General features: G+C 41.2%; 2 protein-coding genes across 2 annotated transcripts in view; one reads left to right on the forward strand and one right to left on the reverse strand.

The window, feature by feature from the left end:
- The window catches only part of nt5dc1 (5'-nucleotidase domain containing 1), a 57,257-nt gene extending 53,859 nt beyond the window's left edge, over positions 1 to 3,398 (reverse strand). The window contains exons 1-6 of the mRNA XM_023430509.2: positions 2,997 to 3,398; positions 1,118 to 1,209; positions 689 to 760; positions 412 to 521; positions 240 to 319; positions 65 to 146 (exon numbers count right to left, since the gene is read on the reverse strand). Coding sequence (XP_023286277.1) covers positions 65 to 146; positions 240 to 319; positions 412 to 521; positions 689 to 760; positions 1,118 to 1,209; positions 2,997 to 3,089 — 529 coding nt within the window. The 5' untranslated portion in view covers positions 3,090 to 3,398. The remainder of the gene's footprint in view (positions 1 to 64; positions 147 to 239; positions 320 to 411; positions 522 to 688; positions 761 to 1,117; positions 1,210 to 2,996) is intronic.
- A 2,127-nt stretch (positions 3,399 to 5,525) lies between these two features.
- Positions 5,526 to 17,058, forward strand: frk (fyn-related Src family tyrosine kinase). Its single transcript, XM_023430515.2, has 8 exons — positions 5,526 to 6,225; positions 9,333 to 9,454; positions 10,941 to 11,104; positions 11,249 to 11,417; positions 11,804 to 11,962; positions 13,558 to 13,739; positions 14,024 to 14,189; positions 14,277 to 17,058. Exons 1-8 carry the CDS (start codon positions 5,831 to 5,833, stop codon positions 14,483 to 14,485), a joined length of 1,566 nt encoding a protein of 521 aa, XP_023286283.1. The 5' UTR covers positions 5,526 to 5,830; the 3' UTR covers positions 14,486 to 17,058.
- The last annotated feature ends 5,972 nt before the right edge of the window (positions 17,059 to 23,030 follow it).

Genomic DNA, 23,030 nt, shown 5'->3' on the forward strand with positions numbered 1-23,030 from the left:
GTATTGTCATTCCTTACAGAACCGGTCCTCGACAAGAAGTCATCAGAAATGAGCAAAAGCTTACCTTTGAATGCAGATGTGTTGTAATTGTGATCAATGGCCGCAACCATGTCTTTCCAAAAGTCCGAATTCACCTCATTTCCTCGCTGTTCACACAAACGTTAAAAAGTTACAATTTTTAATATGTTTTTCCACATGAAAATATCAACCATTAATATGAAGCCACACTCAAATATTACCTTATGCAACATATCCACAACTCGTCCACAGAGAAGAGCCCCGGGTAGATCAAAGTAGTTGTCATAGTAATAGTAATTTGCTGCAAAGACCAAAATAAAAGTATCAGTATCAGTTAGGAATCTAGTGAAAGCATACAGCTACAGTTATTAAAGATGGGTATAGACATCACACCAGATCTTGTGAAGGAGGTATTGAGGCTGCTGAAGTGCTTCCACTCCCTTTTGGGACCATAATGTTTGATGATCTCTTCTGCGCTGAGGTCATTGGTTCCATGTGTCGCTCTATAAAAAAAAAAAAAAGCAAGAAATAGAATAGAATAATACTTATTGATTATCATCCCACATTAAAAAGGTCTGTGAAAGCAATGACAAGCTGTACAAAGAGAGTGAAGATGTGTGTCCTGGGAGGCAGATCAAAATGGATTTCATGCAGGAAGAGCAGAGCGTACCGCAAGACAGTTCCGTCTTCAGCAAGCTTCACGAGGTTTCCATCCTCCAGATCCACCACTAGTCCTTTAAAACTAGACACAAAATCCAGAGTGTATATGTGATAAGAAACAACAGAACTGAAAGATTTTAGGTGGGTTAGAAACCGTGTACTCGTTACGTAGTTGGTTTGTTTTAACACCGTATAATGTCCTGCTTTAGTATGTATCATGGTCACCATAAAAAAAAGTTTTTACATCTTTAAATTTAAAACATTAAATCTGATTAAAACCCAAACCTCAAGGGATAACGTTTCACCTCTCTTTAAGAAACATAGCCACAGGTATTACATTAATATATCCCTAACATCCCTGTAAGAGAAACCGGTATTCATTACACCTGTGTGTCATTGTTCCCCTTTATACTGTGGGAAACTGCTGCTGCTGACTCACCAGAAATCCCAGGTAGCCGGGGTCAGGTTCAGGAGGTCCTTGTCATAGCCTTTATGCTCCACCAGGTACCTGGCAAAGCTCTCATAGATGAGCTGCAAACACAAAGAGGAAATAACATCACTCACCAGACTGGTTGAGTTTCAACGCATCAGCAAGGAAATGTGGGAATTTGGTTGTTATACTATTATACTTGGAGTGTATCTTTAAAGTTGCCTTACTTTTTACCCCTTTAGGTTAAAACACAACAACAATTGTTATGGCAAATGTATTAGTAAACAGTTTCCTTCTTTCTTTCTTTTTTTTACACATGGAGCAATTAGAATTAATTTAGGAAAATGTCCAAAATTTACTCCAATAATAGCCCTGTTTTTGTTAGCTTAGCTGCTAAAAACTCCACTATGTTCACCAGCTAGTTGATAACTTTATCTGTTTCTTTATCTAGTTATTATTAATCACAAATAATATTCATTTAGGAATGATGATAATAATAATAATAATCTTTATCTATAGAGCACTTTTCAAAAACTACATTACAAAGTGCTTGTCAAGGACAGCAAAAAATCAAATCTGATAGATTTCAAAGAGAAGAAACAGATAGAACAATTAAAACAATTGGGAATATAAAAACCAATAACGAGCTAATTTTAAGAGAAATAAAAATAATTAATGTAGAATTAAAACCAGGAAAAGCTCTCCGATAAAGTTTTAAGAGGAATCTTTAAAGAGGTCACAGACTCAGCCGACCTGATTTCCTCAGGCAGATCGTTCCAGAGAAGACCTTCACCTGAGGATCTCAGGGTGCGCACTGGTGCGTATTGAACTGATAGGTCAGAGATGTAACCAGGAGAAAGGCGAACGGAGAGCTGTAAAAGTAATCAATAATATCTTAAAATCTATTCTGAAACATACTGGGAGCCAGTGTAAGGAGGATAAATCAGGGAAGATGTGGCAGCAGAGTTCTGTACAGTCTGGAGACAATCAATAGATTTCTGATTGACACAAGTAAAAGAGACTGTTGCAGTAATGTGAAGAAATGAAGGGATGTAAAATAGTCTCTGTGTCTATAAAAGCTTAAAAAAAAGATCATATTTTAGAAATATCTCTAAGATGGTAAAAACATGATTGTAGAAGCTCAAACTGAGATTACTATCAAACCATATGCCAAGATTTCGGAATATGTGTTGGCCCTTAACATACATTGAATTTTAAGAGAAATCTTTAGGTGACTGCATCTAAAAAACAATCAATTAATCAAAAACGATATCAGTATTAGTAAACTAAGAATTCCCTTACTGGGTCATGCATTTGGGGTTCACTATCCTATGCTACTGCACTGACAGGATGAGTGGACATACATGTGACATGATGGGACAAGAGAGAGCATGTCTGATCAAAACAGACCGTAATGATTAGCAGTGATTTATTTATTTGTCACCCAGTGTCACAGTCCATCCCTGTGCGCGCTGCGACTGTCCTAATTATAGAAAACGCAAGATGATACGAGGAGCTGCTGGCTGCCAACAGGCCTCAGAGGATTTAAAGACATGTATGAGCATCACCGCCGACGTTCAACCTGTGAGTCACGCAGAGTGACTGCAGCATCAGGAGCATCATCCTGCACACACACACACACACACACACACACACACACACACACACACACACATGTACCTTCAACCAAAACTCATGAGCATCATCAGCCACAATATGTTTCATAACGGCGGGGCTGAACTGACAAGTGACCGTGGAGGGGTTATTGACAGCTCCGAGCTATTTTTAATCCAGATGTTTTGCTGATCGAAGCGTCACGGCCACCGTACGGTTATGTATTGGAGCTAGCTGCCTGCCCCGCGCTGCGCACACACACACACACACTCACCCTGGAGGTCTCCTTCAGATGGTAGCGGCAGAGCGTGTGGTCCAAGTCGAAGCCGATAACATCGCAGTCCGACAGGCTGAAGTATTCGCTCATTGTCGCTGAGGCCACCGCGTTGGTGCACACACATGAACTTGTGCACAACACCAGCGATGAGTCAATGTCACTGAATTGACGCCGCGGATGGGGACTGCGCTCTGTGGACGCGTCACTCAGTCCTCCGCTCACATACAGTGCCGCGAAAAGAGAAAAAAAACAAACAACCTCCGAGTTCGTTTTTCCTAAACCCGCAATCGATTATCAGTGAACAGTTAACGTCAATAAGTTAAAGCAGCGGAGCCACAAGCTAAACTCCCGTGTGCCAGAAGAAGGCGGTAGAGAGGCGGCAGCCAAAGTGCGGGAGAGCGTGCAGTGCTTCCGGGTGTGAAACGAAAAACCGTAACGCACGGTGAAGACGCGCAGAATGAATTCAGGAAAGCGCATTCAGATTCGCAGGGCTGGCCCCTATTAACCCCCTGTTCCTCACCTGTTGTGTAATGTTTGTACCTGTCCTCTGCTCAATGTTTTTACATGACATACTAATGGAATATTAAAGATCCCACATTTCACACTTTTACAGCGGTCTGTACCAGGGGTGGAGGAAGACACTGTAAACATTCTAGGCTTAATCCCAATTTAAGTTGATATTATTATTTTATATTATATACTGTTTACTGTATCAAGACATTTGTACATCATTTGGGGAAAAACATGAAAGTTGCCCAAAAAAAAAAAAATCATGCATCATATTTTGAATGTAATTGTTTTCTGTCTCCATCATTCTGAAAACACAACACAACAGATGTTGGCAATGACTAATTTCCACTACTGCCACATAAAAAGATTTACGGATTTAATGTTTAGATGGCAAATCTACATTTAAATCCAGACCGTAATAATATGTGCTAACTGAGCAGACATGGATCCACAACAAGGCCAAAGAAATGTGTGACGTAATTTATGGCTCAAAGTAATATAGTTGTATGGATTTTCTTTGATTTCTATCTTTAGGACAAATAATTCAGACTTAACTTGGCCCCAGGACTAACATATGTGACATTTAAGCCTTTCATTTATTGCTTTCAAATTAATGAACTGTATGTTTATGAACATTGTGATTATCATTTATTAGTAACTTGAACATAGTGCAGAGCTGCTGTTGGACTTATACTTGCAGTTTACCTTTAGTTACAGCTGCAGTTTATTGATTTTTGCTGCTGCTGCTTGAGGACTTCATGCTGGTTCACTCTGTGTGTAAACGTGTCTTTTAATAAACCAGCATGTTATCTAATCTGATTCCATCCTGTATCTAAGTGAAGAGCTGGCGTGGGGAAAATAGCAGGAAATTAACAAACGCCGTTCAGGCCCACCGCCAGAACAGTAGGTCTAATGGCCGTCCGGCACGTGCGGCGTGCTTCCGGCCTTGTTGTGGGTTGTTGGACTCCGATACCAGGCGGACTGCACCTCAGCCGGATCTCTGGGCCCAGACCCGGCCGAGTCTTTGCCAGAATAATCTGAATAACAGCAGAACAAAAGTAAATTAGGGAACAAACAAACGCAGAAACTTTCTGTACCTGTGACAGTTTCGGAAATCGGACGAACAGGGAACGAGGCGTGGAGGGAAAAACCAGAGGTGCGCACATCTGCTTTAATGGTCTGCGCACATACGGGCAATTTGGCCAAAAGGCGCCAACTTTGCTTTAAATACGGAAGACAAAAAACAGGAAGGTCGCAGTTGGCCCATGCCAGACTCTGAGAACAGTCCGGTGTCAAAACCATAGATTGTATATAAAAATGGACGTAACCTGCTGGGCTGAGAAGTGAAGAAAATGCGGAAGTGACTTTGAGTGCAATACCACCGAGGGACTCCAAAAACCGCTGGCTCCGATACACACCCACTCAAAAAACGCCAACTTCTCTATTGAAATACTCAGTCAATTATTTTTTTTCTCAGAACTCATTATGGTGTCTTTGGCTAAATCCACACCTTTCGTTCAGTGTCCCGGTTGGTCCATCTGAAAATAATCATCGAATTAATTAGATAATAGGCCTTAAAAACAGGTATTTTGGGGGGCGTTTGATTGGCACGCCTGGTCTGCAATGACTGATCAGCTGACGAGGCAAGCCGGGAGGAGCAGACACTGGGGGAGAGCTTGGGTCTTTTAGAATCGGTTGTGTTAAATTTCAATTATTTATTAATAATAATAATAAATAAACAATAATAATTAGATTAGTCCACTTCCTTTGGCTGAGGTGAAAAAATGCTTTATCACACAGGATGACTGTAAACTGTTGCAGCCGCCCATAAGTGCTGGAGGTGAGGTGCATAAAGTCCAGGAGCCATTACTCATCATTTTATTATACAGTCTGTGGTCTGTATCTACAGTGAGGTAGTTTTGGTGCTGTCCTCCAATATGGCCGCCAGAGGGCACACGGCGTCACCTGGATGAAGGTGACGTGAGCCGCTCCCCATTCCTCCGCAGGTGCAGGTGATTGGCACAGTGGCTCTTGAACCGTGAACTCCAGACCCGGTTCTCTGACCAGGAAACTTGACATTTTATCTGCAGTCACTTCCCGCACTGTGTGTCTTATTTGCCGGGTGTGTGTGTCTGTGTGTGTTTGTGTGTGTGTGCGCGTCTGAGGCCAATGACCGCTGCCAGTCTGACTCTGGGATTATTAAAATGAGTTTTTATTTCATGGAGCGTGGACCATGAGTGAGGAGAAGGGATATTCCTACACTGTTTCCTGACTTTTATTCCCTGACTCGGAATGAGCTGCTGTGATTGACGAACCGCGCCATGGAGATCCAGAATAGTTTTTCTGCGTGTTGGCAGAGGTTTCTGGCGTGTTTTAAAAAGCCGGGTCAACCTGCAGGTGAGACCAGCTTCAGAGGGAAGAAAACCGACACGGTGATTGAAAACCCGATCGCTGAAAACACAGAAGTGGACTCTGCTATTAAGAGACCTTTACCGCGGACGCCGGTGCAAGCCGTGGACTATTACATCGCCCTGTATGATTACTCCGCCCGCACCGAGGAGGACCTGAGCTTCAACGCCGGGGACACTTTGGAGGCTCTGGACAAGAGTGCTGGGGATTGGTGGTTCGCCAAAGCCCTCAGCGGGGTCTCAGCCTCCAAACAAGGATACATCCCCGCCAACTATGTTGCACCTGTGGAGAGTATTGATGCAGAACCGTAAGTATTGCTGCTTATGATCATATTAACTTGATAATACAGAATCCTGTGAGTTTGTTTTCCAACTAAAGTCATTGTTTCAATCAATCAATCAATCAATCAATCAATCAATCAATCAATCAATCAGACTTTATTTGTATAGCACTTTTCATACAAACAATGTCATACAAAGTGCTTTGCAGAATAAGCAATAAAAACCTCACTCACACACACACACACACACACACACACAGAGAACAATAAATGAACATGTAATAATTAAAAACAATAAAAAAGAAAAATAAGACAGTAATAACAGGAAATGAAGAAACTATCATCAATCGCACATATTTGCACTGAGGAAACACTGGAGACAATACTGACAGACTGATTCAAATAATAGAATACTAAATTTGATAAATAAGTTGGAGGAAAACCATCAAGAGCTTTAAAAACCAATAAAAGGATAAATCAGTTGACATGACATGAATATAAAATCTGATAGCAGGTTGTAGCTTGTTTTTGTGTCTTTTAGGGCTGAAAAATGTTTCCAGTCTTGAGTAAACAAGTTAATTATTCTGCGACCAGGAAGTCTGTCCTCACAGGTTAATAATTCCCAGGAAGGCAGGGCTCAGAAAACACAAGATCATACATAGTGCACTAAAGGCCTCGGTTTCCTGGCATTTCTTTTAACTACTATTTAGCGTGGCTTCATGTTTGTGAGCAGAGACTGAAACTGGTTTTGCAACAAAGCTCAATTTAGCAGCAGGAAGCCAATTGAGTATTCTGTGAAAGGCCTTGACATGTTCAGATGACCCAGTATAACTGGAAAGCATAATATTACCTTTGTAGACAATGTTTTCAACAAATAAAAAGTGTGTGTTCAGCTGATCTGTTGTAAAACGTTAGCATCACAGAAAAGTGATGGTGCACTCTCGGCCTACTTAACATCTCCAGTGAAACCTGTTTCTGCTCGGCTTTACTCCAGTTATTCCTGTTTTGTTTACAAGTGTGAATAGTTTTTATTCCCTTGATCCGTCCAGGTGTCATTTGCGGTCATAGTTTCACTGAGTCACAGACTTGATGGATATGATATGAGATGACGTCGAGAGGAATCCTTTCTGTAACACACTGACTTTTTTTTGTAGAATCATGCTGTTTATCAGAAACATATCTGAGGATCAGACTCATGTTACATTAAAGCCTTACACCTTTCAGCGCTGTAATAAGGGTTTCCCAATAGCATACATCAGTGCATCATATTTCCATTCTTGTGTGAAAGGTCCCATATAGTCTAAAGGTCTCTGTCCATGTGTAGCGTGATTATAGATCAGGTCTAGGTTCTTTATTAATACTGTGAAAGTATCAGTCCACAGAGACCTGTATTCAGAAACTGAGCCTCAAAACAAGCCGTCAGGACTTCTGGAATGTTGTGATGTCACAACAAATCAGTCACTGCTCTCAGCCAAGCCCTAAGCCCCGCCCACCTGGACCCACCATCCAGCCTTGCAGGGTTTGGTTTCTCTGAGTGATTTACCTGCCCGAGCATGACATAGTTTAGTGTAATGCATCATGTAAGACCAAGTTAGGGTGAACAATATGCAATAAAGAAAATCTGATTTTGACAGATATTGCAATACGAGTCATGATTATAGCGGCAATGGTCATTTTTGAATTTAATTTTCAAGTGATGATAATGTGATTTCTTTTTTTCTTTTTTTTGCTGCAGTATGTACCAAACAGTCATATTGTGATTTTTGATAATATTTTGATTACTCGTTCATCCTTAATAGAAGTAAATAATAAAGGCCCTAAAGGATAATGCTGGCCTTATTTCTTATTGTCAACAGACTTCATGAGAAACCAACACAAGCAGTAATTTGTGCGTCTCAGAGTTGAGGAGATTGTCTTGTTCTTACAGTAATTCAGTGTCTTGATTGATTACAGTAGGAAGGGAAGGTCTGCAACAATGAATTTGTTCTTATTTGAGCTATGGGTTATTGTGGATTAAATAAATGTTGTTGATTTTCCAAGAAGTAGAGGAGAATGTTTGTCGCTTCGAGGCCTCCTTGTGATTTTCCATTTTTGTAATGTTTTAAAGTTAGATTTAGTTTTTGCAGTAAAGTCGAGTTGTTAATGAGTCGGGCGCTTTGAGCTGTTTGTCGATCGTCGTGGTGGGAAGCAGTGAAAACAAATAATTAATCTGAGGTAGTTTTCATTTCAGCTGTAGAGATTAGCTCACTGAGGGTGAGTAGGAGCGCAGTCAAGCGTTTGAAGTCGTCTTCTTTTTCTTTTTCTTTTTTTAGCAAAGGGGAGTAATTGAGGTCGAACAGCTCTGACAGTCTGGGAGAAATATTAACGCCTAGATATTTTGTGTTGTCATTGTTACGTTTCCCTTAGTGACACGTAAGTAAGAGTTCTGTACTGATGATCTATACGGACTCATTTTATGTTGTGAATACATCCTGAATTCCTTCATGTTGTCTTTTTAATAGTTTGTGGACAACAGTCGAGCTCAGTGGCACAGAGGAACACAATATCTGTTAGTAAGACATATTCATAGTCAGTTTGAGGTTTTCAGTGGATTTATATCACCTGAATCTTCCTTTAGCACTAGATTTTAAAAACTTTTCATTGAGTAAAAATCATACGGTGTAGTTGGTGTTAGTAAGACTATTTGAAATTAGTCAAATCACCAATGAACACAGTGAATCTTATTGCCCAATATTGTATAATATTGAATATCGCCATGTTTTCCGCCAAATTTTTCACAAGATTTAAAAAATAAATAAATAAAAACCTTTATTTTTTGCAGTTTTACAGTCTGCCCTGCTGCTGAGTCTGACCATCAGTTCACTGCTTTGCTGACTGTACATTACACTTTGAACTGCTGTTTAGTGGCAGCATTGCTTTTCCTGAAACATAAAATCCAATAATATAATTATATTATTAAAAAAAATTAAAAAACACCTGAAATATAAAACACAATAATATAATTATGTATTATAAAATGCATAATATTGTATGTCGTCATATTTGGGCTGGACTTATAATATTATTATTGGTTTTCAGAAATGGCTGAAATGTGTTTGACCACCTTTCGCTTCTTTGCTTGCTCTGATTGGTAGATGGTATTTTCCGGAGACCAAAAGGCAGGATGCGGAGAAGATGTTGCTGGCTGAAGGGAACGAACATGGAGCCTTCCTCGTCAGAAACTGTGAAAGTCAGAAAGGAGAGCTCTCCCTCTCGGGTGAGCCAAGACAAGAAGTTACATTAGCAACACAAAGTCCCCACTGAAACCAAATATTCACCACTTTTTATTAAAAACATTAAAGAAGGATTATGTCACTGTTGAAGTATGAAATGACAAAATCTTCAAAGTTCAAATCATAAGCAATAAAACACACACTTGTTTAATTTAGCTGAAAAACTTGGGTGTAGTAGCTTACGGTGGCTAACGTTAGCAAGCTTTGTAAGCTACATAACTAAGTGGGACTGGGTGAGGTGGGGTGAGGTGGGGGGGGGTATTCCTCCTATAATGCATGCTACAGATGAGATATTTCATAATAGTTTCGGGGGGGGGCCTCACCTCAGGAGAGCGTGCAGGATATAATGTAAAAGAATGCTTCAGAAAATGCAGTGTTTTCTTTACATCATAAACAACCAAGTCGTTGAGTGTGATACTGTTCTGCTACATTCACTGTGACTATTGTCCACAGTTTGGGAAAAGTCACCACAAATGCTCTAGTGTTAGCTTGTTAGCTAATTTTTACCGATAGCCCTACAGCTAAAAACAGAGCTAAACAAAAACAGAACTTTTTTTTTTTTTCTTGTAGTTAAATATTTACCCAGAAAAGGTCTGAGAAAAACTTTCCTAAAAACAATCACATCACACGCAAATGTGAGTTGTACAATTGTATTATTCCACACCATCAATATCTTTGATACGAAATCCTCGTACACAACCTTTTAATAGCACATTAGCTGACTAACATCTTATATATGTTTCTCATGTGAAGACGTGCTGGTCGGCATTCTGCCGCCACAAAACTCACACTTCATCCACAAGCCGTGTTCAGTGACTCATTTGTTCCTCAGTCCAGATGATTGATGGTTTGAAGGTCATCAAGTTAAATAAATAGTCTCTGCTCCAATAAAAGCTGTGCGATAACTTTATCTCTCGCTGCTCTAATCTGTCTTTTCACTGGCCTTGCTCTTTCCATTACAACTGAATTCTTTCCATGCCCATTCATTAAAGCTAGTTGATAATCTACTTAATTTCACAGCCAGTAGACTCAGATTATTTCACTGATTTTAATCAGTTAAACAGTTGTTCTATCACAACACAAAATTGGAAAACAATACTTCTTAATACTAATTTATATGGACTATTAGGGCCACAATGAGGGGAAAAAAATTAATCTGAAATTTTGAGAATAAAGTCATAATATTACAAGAATTTAAACTGTAAAATTTTGAGAGACAAAAACATAATTTATATGAATATTACATCAACCAATCAAACAGGTGAAAGGACAGTGCTTCACATGAGTCAAATATAAAACATCCAAACAAATAAAAGTGAAATATAAATGAAAACCAAGCAGATATCACACAATAAAAGCTGTTTTTATAAAAATGTGTCTTTAAGAAGTGAGATGTGTCGGTTCAGTCTCACCTTACTTGTGTAGTTGTTGAGTCTTGAGTAAATGACTGGATGCTGACTTGTCTTTCAGTGCTGGACAGTGGGAGGGTGAAGCATTACAAGCTGAAAAAACTGGACAACGGTCACTACTTTGTGTCCAGGTCGAGATCCTTTCTGACACTGAGGGAGTTAGTGGAGCATTACTCCAAACAGGCTGACGGCCTGTGTGTGCGTCTGGGTGAACCATGCAAAAAGGTAAAACGCACGATAAGCTACAACACGAACTGGAGCACATGCTGTTTATTTTTCTAAATTCTATTATTGCGTTGTTGCTATTATTTATAGAGTATAATGGCAAATTGTCATCTGCGTAAACAGTGACTCTTCCTGCCCTTGTAGAGCGAGGCCCCACAGACTCACGGTCTGTCCTACAACACTGTGGACCAATGGGAGATTGACCGCAACTCCATCAAACTGCTGAGGAAGCTGGGAGCCGGTCAGTTTGGCGAAGTGTTCGAGGGCCTGTGGAACGAAACCACAGCAGTCGCAGTGAAGACCCTCAAACCCGGTACAGCAAATTATCATTTTTATTTGCATAGTAGCATTCTGAAAAGCAGCAAACGAAAAGTGACGGCACGGTGGTGCAGTGGTTAGCACTGTTGCCTGACGAACCTGCAGACCGGCCACTAGAGTCTGGCTCCAACAGTGAGTCAGTCCCCACAGACTCCCATGTTAAATAATAAATAAACATGTTTACAGCCTGGTACCAAAAACTGTTTTGGTCTCTAGAGCTAATTTCCTCCTTCATGACACCTGTTTATATAACTCACCTGTTTACATTTTATTTGGGACTAAAGTTGTGTATAATTGAGGGCGTGGCCTCTTTGAGTGACAGGTGGGTGAGCGAATGCTGTGTATTGGCAAAGGTGACGCTGATCTCAACACCTTTCCCAGGTACCATGGATCCTGAGGACTTCCTGAGAGAGGCTCAGATGATGAAGAGGCTGCGGCACGCCAAGCTCATCCAGCTGTACGCCGTCTGCACCATGGAGGACCCCATCTACATCATCACAGAGCTGATGAAGAACGGCAGCCTACTGGAGTACCTCCAGAGTAAGACGGCCTTGTTTTCATCTATACGTGTTGATTGTGAGCGACGGATACTCTATGATGGGACCAGAGTCCAGTGCTACAGCTGCTGCGGCTCTTTGAAAGTCTGCCCACCTGTAGCAAAGGGTCCGGCTGCGACTCAGACATTTATACCAGGGAAAGAGAAGCAGATCCTAAACCTAAACTTCATCCACATCCACACATATTTCACATTATAAACCTTTATTTTTTTATGTAGTCTCATCCAGCTGTCTTTAGAAAACTGATTTTATCTTTAAAAAGATGTTAATACTGGACAGAGTGCTCGAGGGATACATTTTAAATAACGCCGAATCATTAAAAAGGTGAGGCTCCACAGTCTTGTTTTCCAGACTTCTGGTAATTAGCCCAACTGAGAGCTTCCTGGTGGCTGCAAGGAGTCCAGGATTGGCTCGTTCTGCTCTGATGTAAAAAGATAAGGACATGCACTAATGTTCCCTTAGTTTTATCTCTTGGCATCGAGCCGGCGTCGTGTGACATGTTGAGATTATTCTGAGGAAGAGAATGATTTCACTTGGTTTTATTAACAGCCAGTTAGCACTGAGTCATCTTATGTTTGTGTTTCTCAATTCATTGAGAAAATAATCAGCAGATCAGCCACCAATGAATGTAATAAATAGTTGCAGCGGTATAGAATGACAGGGAAGGATGGACATTTTTGGATGGACCTTAACTGGTAAATGAAGGTGTGTTAGGCAGCTTCAGCTAATTTTAGCTTTGCAGACAAACAGGATGAGCTTTTTTCTCAGACTCAGACATGGGAATTTGACAAATCAAACTGGGCTGAAGAATAAGTTCAAAATGATGATACTAAAGAACTTGGGTGGAAGACTCTGACCACTGTTTCACCGTCCACAAGCTCGTGTTACTTTATCGCTTAATTGTTTTTTCCAGACAAAGTCCTTTTCCATAGGCTTTCTTCACAGCTGACATTAGACTTGTCACTGTCACAGCTGTAATTAATTTACTATAATGACGGCTGCATTCCTCTTTAGCTGCGTCAGTTTCAGGGTACAGGTTCTGTGTCACTGGAATAATGCAGCCATTATTGATGGTGTTGATTCCATTCGTGGTATTCCTGCTATGACATGAGATCATAATGTCTGCTTTGTTTAAATCTTTATAAACCTCAAAATGACATAGAGAAACCATCTTCTCCTGCGTGGAAATGATATAAAACCCAGCATGCAACAGCTCGGAGTTCAATTTTACAGTTTCACTAACTCATGCCATTGACATTGATCAGCTCCAGCTACATATTAGTCCACAGAAATCAACAGTCGCTGAGGAGGAGCCTGAGAGAGGAGATGTAAATTGCGCTGGTTTTTGGTTCTTAAAACCACAAATATATCTTCTTCTTCTTCTTCTTCTTCTTCTTCTTCAAATTAAACAGAGGACAAGAGGAAAATATGGGACCTTTTTAAATAAATCTTTGCAGTACAAGTCGTATATGTCAAAAGAAAACGTCTTTGTGCCACTTCCTTCTTCCTTCTTTGCTAAACATCGTACTCGAATCCTGTGGCTGTGACTCATCATGTGGATCTCTGCCTTGGTTACAGAGGACAAGGGGGCCACGCTGCGTTTCTCTGACCAGATTGAGATGGCCGCCCAGGTGGCGTCAGGCATGGCCTTCCTGGAGCTGCAGAACTACATCCACAGAGACCTGGCAGCCAGGAACGTCCTGGTGGGCGAGAACAACATCTGCAAGGTTGCTGACTTTGGCCTCGCCAGAGTCTTCATGGTGGGTTCTGACTTTTAAAGTGCTAAAGCGCATTGCGGGGATGACGTATGTTTGTTGACCGACCCGGATGTTGGCGTCACCCTGGTTCCAATGTCTCTAATCTCCGAGTATGTAGTATTTAGATATTACATTTTGGATATCGCCCAAATCTAGAGAGTAGACTAAAGAAATATTTTGGTAAATGAAACTTTGTCCTGCCATGCTGTGACGGTGCACATCTTTACTCTCAGCTTTACGGTAAAAATCAGTATCTTATTTATTTTTGTGTCTTGTTTTGTTCCTAGAAAGAGAATGAGAATGTGTACGAAGCCAAAGAAGGATCAAAGTTTCCCGTGAAGTGGACCGCTCCAGAGGCCATCCACGACAACAAGTTCACTATAAAATCTGATGTTTGGTCCTTTGGGATTTTGCTGTATGAGATCATGACATATGGTCAGATGCCTTACCCAGGTATCACCTTTTATCAGCTTTGTCGTACATCATTTAGAAAATGAGTCCTGGCAGGTCTGTGATCATGTCCCTCTCTGATTGTTGCAGCCATGACCAACTACCAGGTGGTCCAGAGGGTCCCCCAGGGCTACAGGATGCAGTGCCCCCCCAACTGCCCCAAAGTCATGTATGACATCATGATGGACTGCTGGAAGGGGAACGAACAGGACCGGCCCACGTTCGAGACCCTGCAGTGGAAGCTGGAGGACTTCTTCGACCTGGACGTGACCTCGTATGACGACGCCAGCCGTTATTAGCAACACTCCAAAAAAACAAAAACAAACAAAAAAAAAAACACACTCTGAATCAAAATCAAACTCACTTCAATACAAACACGAACTAAGCTGATATTTTTTTAATGAAGCAGGAGATTCAAATGTAATTTTAAAAAAATCCACTCAGCCAAATGAAGGATCTAAAATGTTTTGACATGCACATGGTAGAAAACTGTGACTGTGACTGACACACAGCTGTTTGCGACACTCCTGGTGTCTCTTCGCTTGACAACTGAATGCACTTTCCAGACAGGCTGTACATGTGTTCAGCCTAACGCTTCAAAAGAAAAAAAAAAAACTCACTCGACTGGAAGAGGCGTCTTTTCAGCGCAGATGAAAAGCTGCTGTGTCCATCCTGAGGAACCGGTTCTTCTCGCACTCGAGCGTAGGGCACATTGTTTCCACTGCCGAGCTTTCACCGGAGGATCTGAGTAATGTTCGCCCACTGGCTCAGTCTGCAGAGTGAGTGGAAAGACTGAGCTCATTCCTGATCGCATACGTACTGTAACTATCTGAGGAGATCTTACCGTCTTTAGCCCCAACAGATTATCTCCTCATTTACAAACTGCTACTCTTTTTCTTACATAAAACATGACATCACTCGAGAGTCGGGTCCACGCCATTCGAGCTTTTCTCTTCAGGCCACCGTAGCAGGTGCTACAACAGAGATGAAAACAAAAGAACATGGTCAGGTTTGTACGGAGTCCCACAGGTGTCAAATTTACATTAAATGATATTAACATTTTGCCAATTATTTGAAGCTGAATATATTGTTTGTTTTTTGTTTTTTTTGTCTGAGCAACATTGGCATTCATCTTGAGTAGAGTTTGTGTCCTTTTAGCTTTTGTTTTGGTCTCTACTCTCCCCTGAGGAAAACGATCTGACTCTTTAGCTGCTAAACGTTCCACTTTATTCGCCAGCGAGTCACTAGCTGTTTGTGCCGTTTGGTGCTGGACAGGTGGTGTATTCTTGTTTTAGAAAAACCTGCACATTGTGGCTGGAAAGGAAGAGACCAATGAGTAAATCAAAAAGTTTCAGGCCATAAAATCAAGAAAATTCGCTAAAAGTTGTTGGTTTTTTTGTTTGTTTTTTCCATTTTTAATATGAAATATTGATTTGAGGAATATCAAAGATGACTTTAAAAATCCAAAATACACCCATTTAATTCCATCCAAAAAATCCCCCCAATTTTTTTTTTTTATGGTTTGAGAACTTTAACTTTCACAAGAAGACTCAAATATAAAGTGTAGCAGCCGGAGCTGAAGTTGTAGGTTGTCGTGTTTTCTCCGGTCAGGGTTGGGGAGCAGCACTCGAAGTCTTGCTGTCGGTTAGCTGCACGTTTACCACTGTGTAGCCTAATGCTAATGTACTGCAAAAATAAACAGGGAAAGTTGCACAATCTAATCTAGTTCTGATTTTGGATGGAGATACGAGGATGTGCTTCAGATTTTACCTGTTAAACGTTGTTGTATTATGTTTGACATCCTGTATGTTGATGGTTGTTTAACACTGTGCTCTGTTAAATTGTCGCACAAGTTATTTTGAGTGTATTTCTTCTTGATACTGACAGGGCCACATGGTTTTATTGGCTTACCAAGAGTTGCTTGCAGCCCTGAACAATGTGACTTTCCTCAGTAACTACCACACGGCACATTTAATCAGACGCTCGGACACGTTTACCGAAGATGTCAAATCAGCTGGATTATCTCTCTTCCTCTGATGTTTTTAGTATCTTGAACAAGCTCCTGTTAATTGTACATTATAACCATGCCAGTGTTTATAGGTAATCATACTGTATTTTATTGTAATTATCCTTTTATTCGTAAGATAATTAAATGAATTATATTTAGTACGATCTTGGTTGTGTTGTTTCATTTGAACTGCGGTTCTATGAATTCGGTACGTCAATGTAAACACCAATCAGACGGCAACAAGGGAATTATGGAGAGTATATTAGATGTGATTAAGAATGGTAATATATAAAAGCAAGTAAATCCATTTAAATATGTTTAATAAAAGTCAGTAGGCTGCAGGACTTGGTCTTATGATGGTGAGACATCTAAAATTTATACCATAGCTTTCGATGCGTTGCCCTGGTGACCCCACACCTTCTGTTTTCCCTCCAGTGCACTGATGTCACTCTGTTTTATGAAGCTCAAGGCCTCAGTAATTCACATCCAGGTTGTCCTGCTGACAGTTATGTTGATAACTTGGAAAAACAACCTCTCGCTCTGACCCTTCAGTATTGACTCGAGTCCTGTTGGTGCTCGAGAGCTTCTCCAGTGTTTGTTTCCGTCTCTTGTTTATTCCTGTTTTCACATCACGTGTTGTCTGCAACTGTCTCGCCACCTCCCGTCTGTACAAATTATGTCCCTGAGTTTTGTTTTTTTTTGGAGGTTTCCTCTTCTTCTCTTCTTTTCACATATGTCTTTTCTGTGTATATATGACGTCTATGTTTGTCCTTCCTGGAGGAGGGTTTCCTAATCTGTTGCTCTTCCTCAGACTGTGTTTCTTTTTCCTCAAAAAAAGAATAATTAAAAGGTTTTAATGAGCAATTTTCATTAAGTATCTTTTAAAGGAAATACACCAAATTTCAATGCAGCTTAGAGCATTTTTACATTTCGAATCAACAACATAAAATGTACAACATTTAACACTTGTCACAATTTGAAAATTCACATAAGCTTCTATCCAGTTTATTAAAACGTCTTTTAAAACATGATAAACAGTATCTGCATCAGTGTCACCGTCACGTTTGTCAGTCTAGATGTCATTTCCCAGTTTGGCCACACGGTGGCGCCGACACTCTCCCACCAGGAGTCATTGACAGTTTATCCTTCAACCTTTTATACCACTGTAAATGGTAAATGGTTATTTTTAGTATTTTAGAATTAAAATTCCTCTGATGTGTTTTTTCCTCTGTGTCTGTCTGACTGTTGGTGGCAGGAAACTCTGGCCCAGGGGATATTTCTCATGAATATTTTGGTTGATAACCTTCATTTAGACATTTTTAAACAGGTGCTATGAGTTATTATTATTATTGAGGTATTAAATTACCTTTACTGCACAGAAAATGTAGAGAATTCCCTTCAGGCACATGAGTTGAATTCCACTAGGAAGCGCCCACAGAGCGCCAGACTCAGGATGAACATATTTAAAGAAAGAGGGGTGGTTTTATTCTGAAGGAATAAAAGAAACAACAAACTTGTTGGCTGGTCTTCAGTTTCTTCACTGATTTTCAGGTGTGACTGACAACTATATCAAAATCACAGTGTAGGATAATAATAAAATATTCTCTAAATAACTCCATTTAAAATCATTAAACTATAAGAATTTAGAAATAAAAAACAACACACACACAAACCGACTGGACAGGGGCTAGCTGGTTAGCATTAATGCTAACATCAGCAATGTGGCAATAGGAAATACTTACTGTACATAGCTCCTGTTAAAGGAAGTAAGAAGTTTCATTATTTAAGCCAAATTAGGCTTTTGAGAGAGTCAGTATTAAATGTGAAAGGTTGACAGCTTTGTCCAGTTAAAGAGATAGAACATAGTCTTGGTATTAGCTCCCACTTGTGCATTCACAAACTTTAACATGTGCTCCGGCAGCGGAGTTGGAGTTAGTGCAAGTGTTTGAAGGTTCTCTGGTTTGACCTTTTGATAGAAATGGATGATAATGAAGCTCCAAAGCTCCTGTCAAGTGAAATGTTTAAATACGTCGAGTCAGAGCTTGTGTCGAATGAATAAAAGCCACAATTTAAAGAAGTGGCCTGAAAACTGAAATGAGCTCATAGTGACACTGGAGCTAACCTACACCAATAAGGTACATTGATATTTTCCATCCATCCATTTTTATAAGCAGGGTATTCCAGATGTTCCTCTCCCCAGCGACGTTTTCCAGCTCCTCCTGGAGGATCCCGAGACGCTCCCAGGCCAGAAGGGATGTGTAATCCCTCCAATGAGAGCTGGGTCGGCCACAGGGTCTCCTACCAGTCAGACATGGCTGGAAAACCTCCAAAGGAAGGCGCCCGGGATCCTACCCAGATGCCCCGAACCGGCGCCTCTCAACGCATAGCAACAGAGACTCTAGAGCTCCTCACCCACTCTCTGAGGCTGAGCCCAGACACCCTGTGGAGGAAACCCATACATATTTTGTGTCAGCAAAAATATTTTATATCTTAGCACCTTCAGCTTTACTATTACATTACACAATGTCTACATTTAATGCAGCACTTCTTTAAAGTATTACCAGGGGGCGTAGGTTTGGTCTCAACAAGTAGGGACTGTAGGGTGCAACAACCCAGCAACAACCCCGCCACCCCTCCAAAACATGACATCATCCTATAGTAAGGCATGTTGTATGCATGTTTGGACTGTGGGAGGAAATAGCGAGGCATAAAAACAATGTGACAAGGAGGGAGTCCATTTAAAGGCTATAATCACAACAAATGAACAATGGAATGTGGAGATCAGCAATGTCCGCCATGACAGCGGTGCATGGATACATGTTCTGTGGAGGTGTTGTATGTGCAAAGAAAGTGAACAACAACAAACACTCCACTTAGACTTAGTCTTGTCAGTTTATCCAAATAAAGCCTGTTGGGAAATTTCCTGCAGTGTTTTTGGAGACGTGGGCTCCAGCTCCCCTGAGATGACTGGCCGGTCAATATGTGCCGTCATCCTGGGAGAACAATCTTATCTCTGTGAGCCCTTTGGCAATTCACTGCTGGCTCTGTTGTCTGAAGCATATATATTTTATTATATATATATATCCCTTTGGATGATGAAATTAGGTCTCAAAGATGAAAAATAATATTTGCTGCTGCTAGTTTGTCTGAGAAGATGAAGCCGAATACTTCTCCCAGCAGAATCCTTGCAGCTGCAACCAATTGCTATAAATGTTGAATTCCTCTCTGACTGTGTCCAAGAACCTGCATGGAAAAAGTTCCTTTCAAAATAAAACTGCTCAATAATAATTCAGTTTGCTCTGGCTCTTACACAAACATGTCACAAGACGTCGTCGTCGCTGTCGGCCTTATTGCGTTGCAGAGCTAACCGCTGTAGCAGCATTGTTAGCTCGCAAGTTGATAATCAAGTTGTTCAGAAAGCCGCAGTCCAACAAACACGAGTCCTGATGCATCTTAATTCAGCGGAGAGGCCGCACTAAACTGCTCACAGGCCTTTTAAAAACATTTCACACAGATAAACTATTTGCATAATTTGGATAATGAATAAGTAGCGGTGCAGCAAAAAAAAAAAATCCATCTTCCTTCTAAGTGTCTCAGATGCACAAAGAGCCGAGGATCCCACCTTGGAAAGCACCTGTCTTTTTCCATTAAAAAGTGTATTTTTCCCCATTTACAGTAATACTTCACAATAACAACAGTGTGTTCTAATGCAACCCCGTAAAAACCACAGCAGATTTGCCCGTGGTCATAAATTACAAGCAGACAACGGGTGATTGCCTCTCAAAGGGAAAACAAGTGGATGAGACAGGTTTAGTGAGAATTATTCAAATGAATTGCTCTTGTTTGCATAGAGAAAAGGGGATTTCGACGCTGCCTAGAATGGGATGGGTAATTCCTTTTTTGCAGCCAACATATTTATGAGCACAGAGTTAATTCCCTTGTTCACAGAGACATGTCAGGACTCTGGATGTGCTTCTCCTCCTGGCGTCTGCAGGCAGTGATGTATGATTGACTGCGACTAAATCCCAGAATACAGGGAGAATGCAGAGTGTGTTCGGGGGCAGTGTTGAATATATTGTCTAAATCAAAACTGCGATTTACATTTTGTGCGTCAGCATTATGGAGCCGTGCGTAACCGAGAAGCTCTGAGAGAGACAATGGAAGTGTACTGGAGTTAAGATCCACTTCTTTTTTTATTTATTTCATTTGTTTTATTGGTGACGTAACGTGACAAAAACAGGTACACAGGATATAATGGACAGACGAGTAGATGAGACCAAAAACAAGAAAAGTTATAAAGAAGTTAAAATCATAAGAAAAAGAAAAGAAAATATAGTGGAGATTAATAAACGTAATAAATATAATAATAATAAAAATAACCTGCCAATGCTTCACAGTCCTTCCTGCCCTCCTGCTGACGGTGTAGACCTATAGCTGACAGATGTGCAGATGCAGTGTTTCCTTGGAAACAACAGTCAATCAAAAGGTGACGAAGCTGTTGAAGCAGTGATTTTCCAACAACTCACTCCAGCGTCTGAACATGTGAAACTTGTAGCAACCGAACAAAGTGTAAACATTTGGTTGAAAGCCGCGATTAAAAGGGTTGAATGGTGTTTAATGACAATGAAATATATACACAGCTCTATCTATGTGCCGTCAGTCTCATCACCTGTTACTTCTGCTCTGACTCACAGCATCATGTTGGCTGCTGTCCTCCTCCACCTCCTCCATCTCTCTCTTCATTAGCTGCAGCTCTCCCTCCCTCCCTCTCTCTCTCACCCTCCCTCCCTCTCTCTCTCACCCTCCCTCCCTCTCTCTCTCTCTCTCGCTGCCACAGCAGTTCTGGTTGAAGCCTGGAAATGTTCAAAACTAATTAACTGGATCACTAATCAGACTGATCGGACTGTTCAGCTTTCCCATGTTTTTTTGTTTTTTTTTTGGTTAATATGAGTCTTTAGAAACATTTTTAACATCTGGCCAGGTGTGCACGCATTTGGCCACATACAGGAACAATTACAGCCACAGCCTCATAGATAGATTACAAGGATATTTTATTTATAAGAGTTAATGATAAATAATAAACACTACTAGTTAAATTAGTCCAGAACTAATACAGATGTTGAAATTATTAACTAAAAGTAACAGGAAAAAGTAAGTGAAATAAAAAGTACAATGACATCCACTTAAAATCAATTCAAAATAAAAAAGATTTGGAACATGACGGTTGGTTTTGATATGAAGGGCACATCAGACAAAGAGCTTTTTAAGGTCAACAGCTTGTTACATCCAAAACATTTCAGGCACTCGGCTCTTCTCCTTTGTGTGTCCTCGTGGAAACAACCTGTGAACGCGAGCGGAACCCGCCGGCTGAGAGCTGAGGATGTCCTCGGGGTCGGTTTAGAGTAAGGAGGCTGAAACAGTGAAACACTGAGTGTAATTATATTTGTGGTGTGGGGTTGGGGTGAGGTTCAGGAAGCCAGCTCCGTTGGGGTTGGAGCTCGCCGCTGTGTGGGTGACATGATGGATGGACCCCCTCCCCCCCCCCGGCTGCCTCGCATTGATCTCTCAAACTCTAATGGCCCAGGGAAGAGGGGCAGTGTGGGAGCATCTTCTCCGAGATGGATGACCCTCCGTACCTGGAGTCCTGAGCCCCCTTCGTTCCGGGCCTGGTCCGTCACGTCTTCATCCCGCATCGACTGGCAGCGGCGATAAATGCCTCTCTGCGGTCGCTGCGAGATGAGGGTGAGGAAAAAAGGGGGAGTGGGCTCCTCTCTGACAGAAGCAAAGCCACAGTAGCCCCGACCTGACATTAGTAGCCCCGTATTTAATTATCTGCTCTCTGTAGGGGTGGATAACTGGCTGAAGCATGATTCTGTTAAACCAGGAAACACATGGGGCCTGGTGGGATCAAACGGCAGAAATGAAGACTGCTCAGTATCTGTTCTGACGTCTGGGCTTCAAACAGAGGACACACGGTATTTCATGTCAGGCTAATGGCACAGTCAGTGTTTCAACTACTCTGATCCTTTAATAAACTCAAAAGTCCTGCATTTAAAATCCAACTTAAAGCTGTTTTATATTAACAACGGATCAAATGAGATTTTACCTCCAACATCTCCTCAGCCTTTTTTACTTCATTGTTTTGTTCCTGTGAACTCGCCAGGCAGCTGTTAAAAGCTCTGTGGATTCCCGCCACAGTCACCTGAGCCTCAGATACATGCACCTGCCCATCATTGCCTTCCATCATCGGCCTCTCAAGTCTATTTATCTGCCCACACTTCCGCTTCCACCGCGTCCCCCCCAGTTCAGGGTCTGGGCTTACATTCGCGTCATCAGCTGTGCGCGCCCTTACCGTTGCGTCTCAAAGCGCTGCTCCCGTTGCCTAGCAACCTCGACAACACGTCAACATGAACTGAGCTGAAACCCAAAACTCGCATTTACCACTGGAATCCTCGGACTCTTTGATGCGCAATGCATCCTGGGATAGGTTGGGCATAAGGTTGAAATAAAAAATTTTAAAAAAGCACCATAATTATTTCTAAAATGTTAAAACATATAGAGTCGCAAAGAAAAAGAGAACTTGAGTTTAACTTCTGAGCTCCGTAGCACCCACTTCCTCTGTGCGCTGGAATATAAAGCAAAGCTTTAAAGATTCATGCTCTGATTGATGAATGTAGGTACAGAAGTAATAAGCCTAACGTCTCATTTTATTTTTTTCAGATTTCCTACCCCCCCCACAATCCCTCTCTATTTAAACATTTAGAGCATCCGTTCTTTTCACTCACGTCCTCAATTAAAGATCAGAATCTATGCATTTTAATTGGAATTATATTAGC

Source organism: Seriola lalandi, unplaced genomic scaffold (assembly GCF_002814215.2).
Source record: "Seriola lalandi dorsalis isolate HSWRI2012SDOR001 ecotype SW California unplaced genomic scaffold, Sedor1 jcf7180002054906, whole genome shotgun sequence".
In the NCBI taxonomy this organism is placed as follows: Eukaryota; Metazoa; Chordata; class Actinopteri; order Carangiformes; family Carangidae; genus Seriola; species Seriola lalandi.

What these genes read in the sequence shown, in the direction of transcription:
- frk (XM_023430515.2), top strand. Translation starts at nt 5,831, where the DNA reads ATGGAGATCCAGAATAGTTTTTCTGCGTGTTGGCAGAGGTTTCTGGCG. An exon ending in CCTACTGGAGTACCTCCAGA is followed by an intron (nt 11,963 to 13,557) that starts GTAAGACGGCCT and finishes CCTTGGTTACAG; the next exon opens with AGGACAAGGGGGCCACGCTG. An exon ending in GCCTCGCCAGAGTCTTCATG is followed by an intron (nt 13,740 to 14,023) that starts GTGGGTTCTGAC and finishes TTTTGTTCCTAG; the next exon opens with AAAGAGAATGAGAATGTGTA.